The sequence below is a fragment of the Salvelinus alpinus genome, chromosome 2 (genome assembly GCF_045679555.1).
Source record: "Salvelinus alpinus chromosome 2, SLU_Salpinus.1, whole genome shotgun sequence".
Taxonomy (NCBI): domain Eukaryota; kingdom Metazoa; phylum Chordata; class Actinopteri; order Salmoniformes; family Salmonidae; genus Salvelinus; species Salvelinus alpinus.
In genome coordinates this window covers 29184766-29201780 of record NC_092087.1, presented here as the reverse complement: position 1 = coordinate 29201780, position 17015 = coordinate 29184766, and the positions used below count along the sequence as shown (strand labels likewise).

The 17015-nt window shown below is 40.5% G+C and overlaps 1 protein-coding gene and 1 long non-coding RNA gene across 2 annotated transcripts in view; one reads left to right on the top strand and one right to left on the bottom strand.

The window, feature by feature from the left end:
* Window positions 1-17015, top strand: part of LOC139558442 (uncharacterized) — a 44732-nt gene that overhangs the window by 7556 nt on the left and 20161 nt on the right. The window lies entirely within an intron of this gene.
* LOC139558430 (alkaline phosphatase-like) lies at window positions 1554-15231 on the bottom strand. The gene is made up of 12 exons (XM_071373560.1): window positions 15104-15231; window positions 12520-12648; window positions 11189-11308; window positions 10276-10391; window positions 9704-9878; window positions 9066-9241; window positions 5731-5871; window positions 5483-5552; window positions 5210-5344; window positions 4840-5031; window positions 4581-4700; window positions 1554-4421 (listed from the first exon to the last, which is right to left on the bottom strand). Exons 2-12 carry the CDS (start codon window positions 12587-12589, stop codon window positions 4156-4158), a joined length of 1581 nt encoding a protein of 526 aa, XP_071229661.1. The 5' UTR covers window positions 12590-12648; window positions 15104-15231; the 3' UTR covers window positions 1554-4155.

Here is a 17015-nt window from a genome sequence, read left to right as displayed (position 1 = left end):
GAAAGACGGGCCAGGAAACACAGATTTAAAAATAAAAAAATCACTTCCGGGTTAGATTTCCTCAGGTTTTCGCCTGCAGAATCAGTTTTGTTATACTCACAGACAATATTTTGTGTTTTCTATCCTAATCTGTAAATTATATGCATATTCTACGATCTGGACCTGAGAAATAGTCTGTTTACCTTGGGAACGTTATTTAAAAAATACAAAAAAATCTGACCCCTAGCGTCAAGAGGTTAATAAAGGTATCACTAGTCACTTTAAATAATGTTACTTTAATAATGTCTACATATGCTACATTACTCATCTCATACTGTATTCTATACCATCTACTGCATCTTGCCTATGCCGTACGGCCATCACTCATCCATATATTTATATGTACATATATTATACGTACATATTCATCCCTTTACATTTGTGTGTATTAGGTAGTCGTTGTGAATTTGTTAGATTACTTGTTAGATATTACTGCACTGTCGGAACTAGAAGCACAAGCATTTCGCCACACTCACATTAACATCTGCTAACCATGTGTATGTGACCAATCAAATTTGATTTGATTTGTAAGGGGAAGACACCAGACACAGACCCCCCAGAGTCCAGATTCCAAGCAGGCAAAATGTGCATCACCCATATCAAGAATGCCCCAGAGTGTGTGGACTATATTATAAACGCTTACAATATCGATACCGACAGAATAAGAACAAGTCTTTGATATAAATTACTAGTCTGCAGCTAGGAATTCGGTATCATTGAACGCAAAGAACGACAACCTCCGAAACATCCATTCTACAACAACATGAATGAATGTCACTCTGAACTATCCCCAGAGAGAGAGAGAGAGAGAGAGAGAGAGAGAGAGAGAGAGAGAGAGAGAGAGAGAGAGAGAGAGAGAGAGAGAGAGAGAGAGAGAGAGAGAGAGAGAGAGAGAGAGAGAGAGAGAGAGAGAGAGAGAGAGAGAGAGAGAGAGAGAGATCCAACAGAAACTAACTTTTCAACAGCGATCAAGACGACACACTGAGCGTAGATATATATTGATTGCAATTGTTCCCGAATGAGTGAGCTTTCATGTGCAAAGAATTAGTATTTCAATTGTTCTAATTATCAACTTTGTAGTGTCTCATCTCAGTTGACCCCCACTTCCCCTTTTGTCCACCAAGCCACGATACCGGTTTAGCCCACTAGGGCACATTCTCCTATCATTTCTTGTAACCATATTTACTTTGTTTGTTTGTTTATGCATTTCTGTGAATTACTTAGTTAGTAATAAATAAATGATTTAAGACAATTGATGTGTGGATGACTCATAGTGAAGACTAGGTTCGTGCAGATAACCAACAATTTACGACGTTTGGAATGAGACTAACGTGAGGTAAAGTAAATAATTAATTAAGAAGACGAATTGATCAGATATGAAAATATCTGGAAAGTTATTTTAGGAAAATGATATCTTTGTAATCTGAATATTTTCCTTGGTGCCCCGACTTCCTAGTTAATTACAGTTACATGATTAATCAGTTTAATCGCGTAATAATAATTACAGAGAGTTATTTGATAAATAAGTCTTCAGTTTAATGATGCCAAAGACACAACATACCCATAATGCTTATTGAAAGTGCAACCAAAATCAGTTCCTGGCAAACTGACACATTATCTACCATTTACAGTCAACACACCAATAATGTAAACACAACATTTCCAGAAAAACCAACAGGACTTCCTTTATTGGCTAACTTATTTCTATGAAATTCTGACAGGGGTTGACTTTTCATTCAGTGCTTTCGGGAAGTATGTACAAAGGACATGGAATTAATTGTTTTGGTTTGTTTGTTTATACCATACATACAAAATAGCATCTACTTTCCTTATTGTAACATTTACTCGATTGTTTAGGGAATCTGATGGGAGCTTATGAAGTAAATTCTGTTTACTGTTTGTATATACTGTTTTAATATATTCCTATTCAAAACTAGGGGAACGTTACATTAGGTTTCTAATTTAGGAAAAGAACTGGCTTCTTTGAAAAGTTGCCTGATCCAGTCATGGAATTGACAGACAACAAATATATAGGTGGGCAGCAACATTGCTTTGTCATTAATACTGGGAGGTTATTTACCCCATACAATGATTGATATAAATTCAGAGATATACCCTTCTCTTAAACCAACTGATATGACAGAATTCTTCACATAGTTTTGGTGTTACCTGAATAGTGGTCAATACCAAAGTAAAATAACACAACCTATCCTATATGTTACAATAGAAATAAAGTGATATCCTCTTATTTTCCCTAACACTAAATCTGATTGAACATTACCAATATTCTGACAGCATTTTAGCAACATGAAATCTTATTAAAATATGTTCATATGCACCCCCAGGAAGAATAACTTATTTTATACAATTTATGACAAGTGAGGACTTAGATACGGTCATTTTCATGTTTTCATAAATTCTTAGAATGTTTGAGAATTACATATACTAAGGTATTTGTGAAAATAGTGTAGCAATATAGAGTGGGGAAGCGGCCGTGCGTTTGGACAAATAATAAACACTGCAGTAAATAAAACCTAATAAAAACATGTCTCATCCAGAACCGGAGTCTATGCAGACCGGTGCGCCATAGCCAATCAGAGGTACAGTAGGCCTATATGCAAACAAGCCATTTGCCACAAGGGCCTGCCATCATTCACTTTGAACTGGACTGTGTGTTTACAGGCAGTTGCAACAGCGCAACTTTAGATAGAACGCATTCTGCAAAAGCCACAAAATACACTTGAATGGATTTCTGCAAAAATGTAGCTAAATACCACAGGAGTCCACTTACATTTGGGAACTTTACAGTCCTATTGATCAAACAACCATAAAAAGGTAGGCTGTCTTTCCCTATATGCACAGCAACAACAACCCTCTAAAATATTTTTGCTTGTTGGCCATCAAAATTGCACTGATAAATGATGGGAAATAGCCTGCTCATCCTTCTGCAGCTTGCCTACCAATGCATGCGTTGTCCCAACCAAGCACCCAAGCTAACTGGCCAAAGTTGATAAGCTTGCTAGCTAGCTACTACCAGACACAAATGAGAGAACACCTCACTGACAATTTTACTCGCCGAGCAGAGCTGGTTAGGCTGTTTACATGTTATATAGAGCATTCGTGAATAACTATAACTTTTTTTGCCTACGGTTACTGACACCAGTCATATTCAGCAGGTCTTGCGTGTTCGTAAATTCATCAGTTATTCAGCGCTCTGGCACACTCGGAGCACTCTGAAATCGGAGTAGATGGCTTGCCAGAGTGAATTTGCGAACACAAGAGAAATGCTAACTGGATAACAGGCATTCAGCATAGCTACCAATCAAAGTGATTCACATGTATTTCTAGCTAACCAAATGACACGTGCATCTCTAGCTGTGTAGCCACCAAAAAATGATATGAGGGGGAAAAGTCGGTGAATGTCCTCACCAACGTCCTCACTCACTCATGACGTCCTCCTAGCAGCTAGCTAGCTATCTAGCTAACGCTAGGCTCTGTGTTTTTAGCTAGCTACATAAATAGATACGCTAGCATATTAGCCACATTATGTCTGACTTGTGATCATTGCCCTTGCTAGTTTGATTGTATTGACATTCCCATGCCTTAGTTACATTCGTCAGTTTTTGTCCAAAATATTGAGTCATTGAAAATGAAACAGTGCATCCCGAATGGAGGCCAGTTGTGATTTACAACATAATGTATTTACACCAAATGTATTGGTGAATTATATAAATCATGCTTTGAACTACATCCATCTATTCTGCCAACAATGCCTTAATGTACGTCATGGAATGTTGAGTCAAATAGAACCTATTTTTAAAATCTCTTATAAAGTTGATTTTGTAGGATTAACTGGGAATTTGATATTGTTGACTGATATTATGATTGTCTGTCGGTTCCATAGCTGCAAAGTAGTTAAAACGCTGTCGGTTCCACTTTAAATGCCCTTACATTGGTCCCAAAGTCATTAAACTGTACAGAATGATTTAAAAAAATCAACAATAGAGGAAGAATCCAATCCGCATTATATCCACACTATAAAAAAGGTGTGGGAGTAATACATATATACAGAGAGGAGGGGTGGGGGTAGTGCAGGAGGGGGGTTGGGGTGAAAGGTCAGCAGAAGAGGCGGATGAGTGTGAGGAGAGCTGTCAGGCTGGGCAGAGCAGCGCTGAGACTAGAGGCTCTACTGGATGACATGCAGTGGTCTCTGTTCTGGCCAATGCAGGCAGCATAAGCCATGACATGGGGAATGTAGTTCTGCTCGTGGACACCGTGCAGCAGGTGAGCCATAGGGCCCTTAGCAAACACAGCCACATCCTCTCCTCCATGAGTCTCCATACTCAGCGGCACTGCAGACTGGGCCTTGTAGTTATTTTCCTCTGAAGAGAGGGAAGGAAGGGAAGGAGTGGAGGTAGGGAAAGGGAAGGAGAAAGAGATCAGATGGATGATTTTCTGGCATGCCAAAGACCAAGTGATGTTCTCTATGACAGAGGACTATCAAAATGACAATACTCCATTGATGATAAAATTTCACTTACCATAGTCAAGGGTGGAGACGTTCTCTCTCAGACCATTGACTACTTTGAACCCTGGTCCGTTCCCATATAAGATGGCGGTGAAGGGCTTCTGGTCCACATCACTCAACATGGGAGCCAGTCCTGTAGACAGAGAGGAAAATAATGAACCACCTCCATCACAAACCATTAATTACAACATCCACGACATCCAAGTGACTGATGACTGAGTGTAGCCACATACAATGTACAATACATTGTTGCAAAATCATCCACTGCTCACCAAAAATTGTGTTCCCCCTTGGAGTGTAGCCTCCAAAGTTGAACATGTGAGAGTGGTCAGCAGTGACGACAGTCATTGTGTCATATATGCTGGTCACGAGGCCGGCGTGGCCAATGGCCCGGTCCATCTCCACTGCCTCATGCAGGGCCTGCTTGGCTTTACCCTCGTGATGTCCGTGGTCGATGCGCCCCCCTGCCAACGCACAGCCTGGTTAACCTCTCTCTCTCAGGCAGATGAGAAAATCTAGCATCAGCACTGGCAAATCAGCCTCAGCTATACAAACTTCACATTCAACATGATATACATTATTAAACTTATGCAACAGATACAGTATTTACTGGTGCCAGAGTAAATGTAACACAACAATCACCCTCCACCAGCAGGTAGAATCCGCTGGGGTTTTTCTTCAGGATCTTGATGGCCACCTCCACCATCTCTGTCAGGGAAGGATCTGTCTCATTGTTTCTCTCCAGGTCATAGGGAAGATCTCCAGGCTCAAACAGACCTGTGTTAACACAGGAAGCAGGGTTTAAAATATTGCAAAATAGGTAGAGAAGATGATCAGTGGTTAACATGAATACAAATATGAAACAGGCAGGTCGTGAAATCAATAAAGAGCAAACTATTTAAAAAAAGAACTCACCCAAAAGGTAATCCACACTATTAGGATTTAGCGATAAAAGTTCCTTCTTGTTCCATACATAGTGGGCGTTCTGTTTATTTAATAGATAAAACAATACATCATATGGCATTGATCTAACCCTGTGACAACCTAAAACTATTCAAATGTTGATAAGAAAAATTGAGAAAGGAAGACAGAGAAGAACAAGGAAGAAACAACAGGACATGGTAGAAGAGGAGTGAGAGAAGAACTAAGATAGAGCAGCTGACCTTGTTTTTCATTCTGTTATTCCACTCCTCCACCAAGTTCCTTCTATCAATGCGCGTACCGAAGTGTTTCTTCTCTCCAGGATACTCCACATCTGACTGGTTTTTGGGGAACATGTACTTCCTCCCTCCTCCCATAATCACCTAGACATCCACCACAGAGATAAAACATTTGATATCTCTCTATGGACATCCCCGGTAGGGTGAAATATTTTCCCGGTATTTTACAAATGTTCAATCCCGAGAACAAATCACTTTTCTACCGGGTAACCCGGTATTTCCCACCAAAACCAGAAGTGTCACTCAAAAGCACAAATTTGTTTATATCCATGTTAGTGAGCATTTCTCCTTTGCCAAGATAATCCATCCACCTGACAGAGGTGGTATATCAAGAAGCTGATTAAACAGCATGATCATTACACAAGTGCACCTTGTGCTAGGAACAATAAAAGGCCATTTTAAACTGAGCAGTTTTGTCACACAACCCAATGCCACAGATGTCTCAAGTTTTAAGGGAGCGTGCAATTGGCATGCTGACTGCAGACCTGTTGCCAGATAATTTAATGTAAATTTTTCCACCATAAACTGGCTCCAACGTCACTTTAGAGAATTTGGCAGTACATCCAACCAGCTTCAAGACCGCAGACCATGATGTGTAACCACACCAGACCTCCACATCCGGTTTCTTCACCTGTGGGATTGTATGGGGGGGGGGTCTGTAATAAAGCCCCTTTGTGGGTAAAAACTAATTCTGATTGGCTAGGCCTGGCTATCAAGTGGGTGAGCCTACAATATGCCCTCCCAGGCCCATCCATGGCTGCACCCCTGCCAGTCATGTGAAATCCACAGATTAGGGCCTAATGAGTTAATTTCAATTGACTGATTTCCTTATTATGAACTGTTACTCAGTAAAATATTTGAAATTCTTGCATGTTGCGTTTATATGTTTGTTGTATATAATTAGTAGACTGATGCATACAGTATCTTTCAAAGTATTTCCCCTAATGTTATTAGCCTACCTCCTCTTTCTCTCTTGTTGCTTCATTCCTTCCTCGCATTCAACAGGTAGGCTGAATTAAATACATTTTGTTGTCCTTAACTTCATCATTCTAATTACAACTTTGAATAATATAGGACTAAAATTAGATGCAGAAGGCTTTCACTTCTCATCACAAAGATTGAATGGTTATGGTTCTGAATAAATAACTGCTGTAGCCTACCGCGTTCACTCTTCTTTCAAACTACCCGTGAATTCTGGCTGCTGTATTTAACATTCAGCAAACAAGAGCTTGCATCCCTCTTCGAATAGTCTATTGGTATAAGAAATGCAAAAAAAAAAGAAAGTCCAGCAAGCTATTCTAGTCTAGCTTTTCCTGCATGGGACTCCAAGAGCTAAGGAACGTTGTTTAACAAGCTATTCTAGTCTAGCTTTTCCTGCATGGGACTCCAATAGCTAAGGAACTTTGTTTAAGGAGAGAGGCCTGCGGAGCACAGGTGCGTGCGTATTGTGCAAGACACAGAGGCTATAAATTAGAAGCTTATTATGCATTACCCATCATTAATTAGCTAAATATAAGTATAATACTGCATTGAAAGTATTACATGAAACAAGTAGGCTAGGACTTGTATATACAGTGCATTCGGAAAGTATTCCGACTCCTTCACTTTTACAGCCTTGTTCTAAAATGGATTAAATAGTTTAATCCCCTAATCAATCTACACACAATATCCCAAAACGACAAAGCAAAAGCAGTTTTTTTTGTTGCAAATTAATAACACATTTAAAACTGAAATATGACATTTACATAAGTATTCAGGCCATAGAGAAGCCAGATTTAGACATTGCATATCATTTAATAGTTCCATTTCACCCCATGCTGTTCATATAAATAATTTATTATAATTTACAGGTTTTTCAAAGTTATTTATCCTGGGAAAAGGGAGTGGTTTTGGGCAATAAATCCACAATAAATCTCAGTAACCGGGTTCCCGCCATGCAACCTTAATCCATGGCAGGAGGAGAGGAATTATCTGTGAGTCGTTACATTACAGGTGCAAGTTGCTCAACATTACTGTCTGAACAATGTATACAGAATAAAGAGCAATCATTGTTTTCAACAATAGCTGTTGCTTATAAAAATGCTCTGTTTTTAGCATGATTACTGGATATTTTCTGTAATATCAGGATCCATATTATATACACTACATGACCAAGAGTATGTGGACACCTGCTCGTTGAACATATCATTCCAAAATTATAGCATTAATATGGAGTTGGTCACCCTTTGCTGTTATAACAGCCTCCACTCTTCTGGGAAGATGTTGGAACATTGCTGGTGGGACCTGCTTCCATTCAGCCACAAGATCATTAGTGAGGTCGGCACTGATGTTGGGTGATTAGGCCTGGCTCGCAGTCTGCGTTCCAATTCATCCCAAAGGTGTTTGATGGAGTTGAGGTCAGGGCTCTGTGCAGGCCAGTCAAGTTCTTCTACACCGATCTCGACAAACCATTTCTGTATGGACCTCGCTTTGTGCACGGGGGCATTGTCATGCTGAAACAGGAAAGTACCTTCCCCAAGTTGTTGCCACAAAGTTGGAAGCACAGAATCGTCTATAATGTCATTATATGCTGTAGCGTTAAGACTTCCCTTCACTGGAACTAAGAAAAACAGCTCCAGACAATTATTCCTCCTCCACCAAACTTTACAGTTGGCACTGTGCATTGGGGCAGGTAGCGTTCTCCTGGCATCTACCAAACCCAGAGTCGTCCGTCTGAGTGCCAGAAGCGTGATGTATCATTCCAGGTAAGGTGTTTCCACTGCTCCAGTTTCCAATGGTGGCAATCTTTACACCCCTCCAGCCGACGCTTGGCATTGCGACAAACAGTTATCGTGCTGACGTTGCTTCCAGAGACATTTTGGGACACAGTAGTGAGTTTTGCAACAGAGGACAGATGATATTTTACGCACTACGTGCTTCAGCACTCACGTTCTGTGAGCTTGTGGGGCCTACCACTTTGCGGCTGAGCTGTTGTTGCTCCGAGACGATTCCACTTCACAGTAACAGCCCTTACAGTTTACCGTGGCAGCTTAGGCAGGGCAGAAATTTGATGAACTGACTTGTTGGAAAGGTTGCTTCCTATGACGGTGCCACGTTGAAAGTCACTGAGCTCTTCAGTAAAGCCATTCTACTGCCAATGTTTGTCTATGGAGATTGCATGCCTGTGTGCTCGATTTTATACACCTGTAAGCAACGGGTGTGGCTGAAATAGCCGAATCCACTAATTTGAAGGAGTGTCCACATACTTTTGTATATATTGTGTATATGCTGTGACTCACATCAATGTTAGGAATGTTCTCAAAGAGCTGCCTGGCGATGTCCTTGCAGCCCGCCTGTACTGCCTCAGCGGGCATCTCTCCATCGGAGTACCAGTCCCTGTCAACACAGTGGGCATAAGCCGCACTGGGGGTGGCATGGTTCACACGCGTTGTCGTGACTATTCCCACTGACTTGCCTGGGTAACAAACACACAAACATTTTTGAACCTGCTACTAGGATTCTGTGCAATAGTCCGCCAGATCTGAAGACAACGATTAGCTCCAAAGAATCTGCTAATTCTAGTTGAACTTGAACAGAGTGTCAATTCATTTTTCAGTCATTTGAGAAATATGAGAAAACTATTTCTGTATTTTCTTGTTTGTTGGATCCCTGATCCTCTCTGACCCCTGACCTCTACTCCAGAAGACTTGTTTTCATTCTTGCCATGTCTCTAAGTCATTGGGGGCTGCTAGGGAGTCTCTGCTTTTGAGAAAATACATCTGCAGCTATAAACTCCCCATTGATATCCATGCATGCCTACGATTACAATGTTATCATGGTGTGTCTCTACTGCTAATCTCAGGTTGGCCAAATAAAGCTTAATAGATCTGGTGTGGAAAGGTACTGTGAAAAAACACGAGTTATAATGAGACAGTACCAGCTTCCTTGGCCCATCTGAGGATGGAGGTGACCTCGTTGCCCTGTGTGGTGTTGCACTGGGAACGGACGGCAGCTGCACTCACACCCACCGTGCCCTCGTTGGCCTTCACCCCACAGAGGTATGCTGTGGCCGTACCCGCACTGTCTGCCACCTGGGCATTGGTGTTATATGTCTGCAGAGACAGGACAGTAACGTGTGAATTATATAGAATTGTAGTAGGAGACATTGTTCTGCATGCCGTGTTGGTGTTATCCACACCTCCAAGCATCACCTTGAAACGCTCAGATTGTGTCATTTCTTTTACATTCTAAACTCTTACACAATTATTGACACAGACTACTACATGATCAATCATGTGTGGAATGTGCTGCTCCCTTAACTATAAAGACAGTTCTATGATGTGTTGCTTCTTGACAAGTATGTAACATAATAACACATTATTATCGTATGACATAGACAGTATGTGACCGGGTATATTGGTCTTGCTCTTGGTGAACCATTCATTACTTCCAGATCACTAATGCAAGCTATTCTATAGCTTTTCTATATGATAACAGACCAGGTCAGACCTTGGAAAGCGCAACAAAGGGGAACTTGTCCATCTCCAGCTGGGTCTCCTCTCCACTCTGTCTGCTCAGCTGCCCCTTCAGTATTCGTGCTGCCGTCACTGTGGGAATGCCCATTCCTACACAACAAAAGCAAAGCAGTGCTCGGTCTGTTATGGTGTGATTCTATTTAAGGGATAGAAAGCCTTTCCATCTCATGCATTACACCTTTTGGTTTTTTATCTGGTTAACATGGCTCTACCCACTGAACAGACAACTCTACATTTGGTGGTAAAGAACCCCGTCAAAAGAGCTTTTACCTGAGATCTGCCTTTTCACAAGTCAACAAAATTTGTATTTTTAGAGGTGACTATCTATTTTTCCTTTGTTTTTATATGGGTATCAAAATGGATGCTTTTGTAGAGGATGTGAACTGACGTGCACTTTCACTTTATCCAGCATGATTGTTTTAAGCATGGTTGTCATACATGATAGAGTAAGGTACATTGTATGCTGCTGCATGTAAAACATAGACAGTTAAGATCCTTTGGGGGGAGGGCAGTTTAATGGGTCACTACATAACATAATATTAAGCAGAAGCAAAGTGATCCATTGGAACTGTAAGCATGTTGGTTTAATGCTCGATGGCTCCCATATTCAACATTCGATTTAGAAAGTCTGAAAAATACTATTTACTTCTGACTGGATTACGTCAATCCTCCAGAATGTTTAGATGGAAACGACTGTGTTTGATGAGGAGGATATACTTATCATCAAAATACTAGTTTTCTACAACCACTAGGAAAGATAATCTGGAAATGTATAAAAATATTACATCTGTATGCTGCACATAAGCTCATAGAGTTAAGACTTCACTTCATCATACAGTATGGCACATACTCATGGAATGAAAAAGACTCCTGTAATCATGGCTTACCATCACCAAGGAAGAGGATGAGGTTCTTTGCAGTGTTTTGATTGAGCTTCTGAAGTGTGAGGGCATTCTTCAAAGTACGCTGGGCCCATGTGTTCCAGAACAGGGGATCTTTCTCTTGGTCTGCAACACGGAGGTAGGGTTTTAGTTTTAAATGAGGAGGGAAAGAGGCCAGCAGAAGTGATCTGTAACACCTGCGAAAGTACTGGGACAAGTGGGACGGAATATGCCCCAATTAAATGGAAAACACGTTGAGGTTTATCCAGGGAAGCATTCTTTGATGGACAAAAACTTGATTAACACAGAAAAGATGCGTTGTCCATTATTTCCAAGGTAATGTACAGAACATTGGCATTAATCACTTCCTTATTCACTTGTATTTCATAACCTAGTTATAACTTTTCTAATTAATGTTTTACTGCCAGACAATGTCAAAGTTCCTTTGTGAGTAACTTATTTCTTTACTGGTTATAAGTCTCAGCATGACAAATAATATGAACAAGTATGGACGATAATATCAGGGACCAACAGGATGACCATAAGCACATACACATGTACTGTATTCATAATGACATGTTCTGTAGGGTCGGCCACTGCCAACCATATGACCTTGGACATCTCCAGCATGTAAGCTTTTTATTTCTGAAATTACGTTGCCTACTATACACCAGCACATACATTAATGATGTTACGATAAGAAGGAACCTAATCTTATAACTGTTTAGGGACAAATATTACACATCTGGAATTCATTTTGAATCCATTTTGTGAACCTCTCCTGATTTGTACATAATCTTTCAGGAGCTAAATGATTCTGGTCATTTTGTAGAGAGAACAGAGACAATGGAGGTTCACTAGCCATCGTATTGTTAATGCAGTGTGAATTATGTTCAGTGGGTTCAATAGACTGACAGTTATAACTCTAACAAACTGTGTTATTCTAAACAGGATGCCTTAAAAACAGATAAGTGGCACTTCCTTAATAAGAGCAGTTGAAGACTTCTGCATGTGTCACATCTCCAATAAATCAAAGCCCAATTTAGTTTCTACCCTTCTTCCTGAAGTGTGCACTCATTCACTCCTCCTCAAGGATTATAGGAGCATTGGATTGGTGTCAGCATGTGCTAAAGGATCATTCCACTACATTTCCTAAACCTGTCCCTTTCCTTTCAAATATATGAACAGGAGTGAACAAGTGCACACTTCAGCGAGAAGAGAGAACGAAATAGATCTGTGTTAGTATGTGTCCCCTCTAAGCTCTTCCTGGTGGATTTCAGTCAAACAGCTGGATGCTGTTAAGAGACATTACATTTATTGACAGGTGTGTGTATTACCAGGAAACTGTGGCTTCCCCAGGCCTCCCCAGGCCAGGCAGGAGCAGATGAGCAGGATTGTCACCTTCATGCTGCTTTCGCTCTATCGCTGTAGTGTTATCACATACCACGTCCCAAACTAGAGGGAGTCTGTAAAATAAGGAGAAATCAGTGTTTATGAAAGTTGACGATGAGTTTGATTTAAAGTGCAGCAAAGGATGTGGAAAGTAGGTAGGTTTCAACTTAGACATTTACAGTGAACAGAAGTAGTGGTTTTGTTGTAGTGTAGTCCTAACACGGCCCCATGGGCACTGAGCAGCCAGACTTCATCTATTATTACACCCCCCACCCCTGTCCCTCCACTTTTCCTCCGCCGTCACTCCCCTGACCCACCCCTGTCCCACCTCTGTCTCTCCCCTGTGCTGTGGTCAAGGTCGCTTTAATGGGATTGTGGGCCGTAGTACAGAGATTTAACGGCCATAACAAAGCCAATATAAATGTTTTTTAAACAAGGTTTACAGTTTTCTAAAGAAGAGAGTTTGGCAAATGTATTGTTACACATGTGCTTGAAATAAAATGGTATTTCATAACGTCTTGAAACTGTGTGCAAATGAGCCTTGTTACTTTATGCTATTAAAACAGACAACGCAAGTCCTACAGCATTAGTATACAATATGCTGTAGTTGAGCTCACATAAAGCTGCTAGGCTGGTCTCTGAGGAGAGGAGAGGTTTTACCGTGCCACAGATGCAGGCCTAGGCCTATCCTCTAAGTAAAGCTCAGACGTGGCCGGGCCCACCAATCAGCAGCAGACTAGCCAGCCTGCAGGTGAACAAGCAGAGCAGTCCCAGGATGGGCACCAGGAGAATGCCAGAGAAAAGGAGGGGTGTCAAGGAGAAAAGCATCCCGGTTGGAATACCAATCTGTATCAAAGACAGAGGCAGATGTTTCCTGTTTCACCTGCCAGCTCTGTAGCTGACCACTAAGAGATGAAAACTGGGTCCCTGTACAGGGTTCGATCTGTTTGAATGGAGCTGGGATTAGGTTTAATAATGTTCGTGAGGTCAGGGTTTTGGATCATAATTAGAGTGTGTGACTTTATTTCTTTGCTTTCCTTCTCTTTTTTTTTGCTCTGGGCTTAGTGACACAGGCTCCTCCATTCTGGGAAAACACTGACCTCAGACACATTCCCCCAAACAGATTACCTTGGCCCATCCAAAATGTAATGGGAGGAGAAGGAATCAATCCAGCTCAATCAATGTTGTGGTCCAACTGGCCTGTTTGAATCTTTTACTTTCAAGAACTCTGGGTTTTGGCTTTATCCTAGGGTATGCTGTACACATGATATCTATGGTGATATTTTTTATGTTTAAATGTTTCTAGCACTGGCATTCTTTCCCCTCCAAACAACCATTGCCTTGTTGAGGAGCTGATAAGATTGAATGCCTGTTGTGCTTATAAAGGCTCCATAAGACCATACTACTAAGAGTTTTTAATTCTGTCATGAGATAAGGCACATTTTTCTATTTAACTACAATGACAGCCTAGGAACAGTGGGTTGTTCAGGGGCAGAACGACAGATTTTTACCTTGTCAGCTCGGGCATTCGATCTAGCAACCTTTCGGTTACTGGCCCAATGCTCTAACCACTAGGCTACCTGCCGCCCCTACAGGAAAAATTTTAAGTGCTCAATTGTAGATGAGATATCATCCTCTCCTTAGCATAGGCTAAACATTCCACCCTATTAATGCCAACTCAATCACAAATCAACTTGAAAGATTATCCATGTGCTTTACATCACTGGTACAATGGCCATGTCTAGGGAGCAATGACTGACAAGAAGAAAACCTGAAAAGAACAAAGGCTTGCCATATGTTCTATTTTTTTCTGTTTACCTGTAAAAGGTGAGCGTGTCCAACCAATTTAGGTATTGTGCATCACAGTGTATACATTAATTGTCAGCCAAATTGAGTAAATTGCAGAATGCTCTATCCAAATGTATTGATAAAACAAATATTTCAATCATTCGGTCTGTCTGTCAGTGTATTCTCCACATTTTCAGCTATATTGGTACCTTCTGACAATTATTTTCTGGAGAACTATTGTGTTGTGAATTCTGACATTAATATTACTATAGCTGAGCACTCACTGCTAGTTGACATTTTTATAATCAAAATGAACATCCAACAGCATAGGATATCAACCAAAATTAATGAAACTGGCTATAGGCCTAGCTATGTGATTTAGTGTAGTATTGGTTTAATAAAAAAACTTCATCCTTATGGAGGGTACTGCTATTGTTGTATTGATGCTCAATCACGTGTTGGAAAGTTGGGAAGATTGCGAGTTCTACCTACAAGAATCTGCAATCACAAAAACTTCTACCACAGCTACACTTATAGGGTAATATTACTTTAAAGAGATGGAAAGCGATAAGTAATACGCATGTGGTGCTAGTGGCATGTTTAATTGCACCGATTTTCCTGACAATGCAGCCAATTGCAAGGAGATTTTATGTTGATATTTTCTAAATAGCCTGCACACGATAAACCATTGATATTCCAAAAATAGACAATTAATACAAAGAGTTAAAGGAATACACTTACTTCGGGTTCTATTTAAGCTTCTTTAGCAAAACACTTATGTCTGTGTCATCCTGTCGCACTTTGATACGCCTATGCACCAGCTCTGTTTTGAGGGCTGAGAATAGCGGTTGATATCCCACCACGATGGCGAGAAACCACCCAATAAATAATGGCATCATAACATGAAGAGCTGGATCGTGAGTGCCGCCTGTTGACCAGTTTCACTGTTGCATTTAGACTACTCAAAATATTTAATTCAAACCTTAAATCAGTCGAGTTCATTGTCAGCATGTGAAATACTAAACTGAAACATATTGGCCTACATACTTAATATATAGGTTTATAAGTAGCTTATCATTGTCATTACTTTATAGCCTCGTTTATAAATGTGTAAGAATACAGTTGCTTGCCAAATTTAATGCACAATTTTGACCTTTACTATTATTAGTATATTGCTATTTATTAACCTCGATTGCCTAATGCCGCGTTCATGTGCCAGTCGGAACTAGGAAACTCGGAAACTTCCGACTTGCTAACTGGTTGAATGCAGCACATGTATAGGCTCCTACAACCAGTTAACAAGTCAGAAGTTTTCTAGTTCCGACTAGCACGCGAACGCGGCATAATGCACCAATTTACCCTGAGTGATTTTTGTTCATAATTTTGTATCCTTTAGATGTCACTAGAGACCAGTGACTATTCACACAATGTTATATTGGCTATCTCTCATACAGGAAAGCTACACTATCTGCCCTTTCTCTCCAAGCATCCCACACACAAATGCACAGTGTGAACAGGCAAACAATTACACTACTGGGATTATCTGTCCGCTGCCATCAATGTGTCAATTGAGAGGGAATAGACATAGCAGGACTTGAATTTTCGTTGTGAGGGAGGGAGGCTACAACATTTTAGAGTATTTGTCATGGTCTTTGCTCATGTGAAAAATATACATATCTTCTGTTTAAGTAGCAATGAATTGCTTGGATAAAATTATTTACTGAACTGAATAATAGAAGGCCTATTTAGTATAGGTTAAAACACCATCGGTGTCACGTTCTGACCATAGTTCTTTTGTGTTTTCGTTGTTTTAGTGTTGGTCAGGACGTGAGCTGAGTGGGCATTCTATGTTGTGTGTCTAGTTTTCCTGTTTCTATGTTTGGCCTGATATGGTTCTCAATCAGAGGCAGGTGTTAGTCATTGTCTCTGATTGGGAACCATATTTAGGTAGCCTGTTGTGTGTTGGGTTTTGTGGGTGGTTGTTTTCTGTCTTTGTGTCTGCACCAGATAGGACTGTTTCGGTTTTCACGTTTTGTTGTTTTTGTATTTTGTAGTGTTCACGTTTATGGTCTTTATTAAACATGATGAACATTGGCTACGCTGCGCTTTGGTCCTCTCCTTCGTCCACAGAAGAAAACCGTTACAATCGGAGTCCCTCTGCTATTCCTATTCCTTTTTGTTTTATTCCTTTTTTTTAAAGCAAAAAGACAATACTATTATAGTAATGGATAAATACAAAGACTGGACCAGCCAGAGCCAAGAATTTGTTACTTTCTACATTACCATTAGGACTAGTAGCATGGCACATGAGGCCAATTTTTACATATTTCCTGTGGACCTGTGAAAATGAGGGCATTATAATCCCTCTGATCCTATTAGGCACTCGATTTCTTTAGAAGCTTTTTGCAGTTTTCTTTTCTTTAATCTCCACACCTTAAGTGATTGCTCTGCATGTTAAGACTGTAAAGAAACGCCCAGTCAACAATACATGTTCCTTAATCCTTAAATGCTGTAATCCTTGACAATTGTTTATGTATTATATAAACACATTGAAATTATTTTCAGCTAAACCACCCCTCACCCTAGAATTATTGCCTTAGATCAATTATATATCTCCTTTATGAATAGTTTATTTGCAAATCCATGCCAATTG

Excerpts from the sequence above, each read along its gene's own strand:
- LOC139558430 (XM_071373560.1), bottom strand. The coding sequence starts at position 12,589 with ATGAAGGTGACAATCCTGCTCATCTGCTCCTGCCTGGCCTGGGGAGGC. Across the intron at positions 9,879-10,275 it reads CCTTTGTTGCGCTTTCCAAG|ACATATAACACCAATGCCCA; the intron begins GTCTGACCTGGT and ends CTGTCTCTGCAG. Across the intron at positions 5,032-5,209 it reads ATTCTACCTGCTGGTGGAGG|GGGGGCGCATCGACCACGGA; the intron begins GTGATTGTTGTG and ends GTGCGTTGGCAG.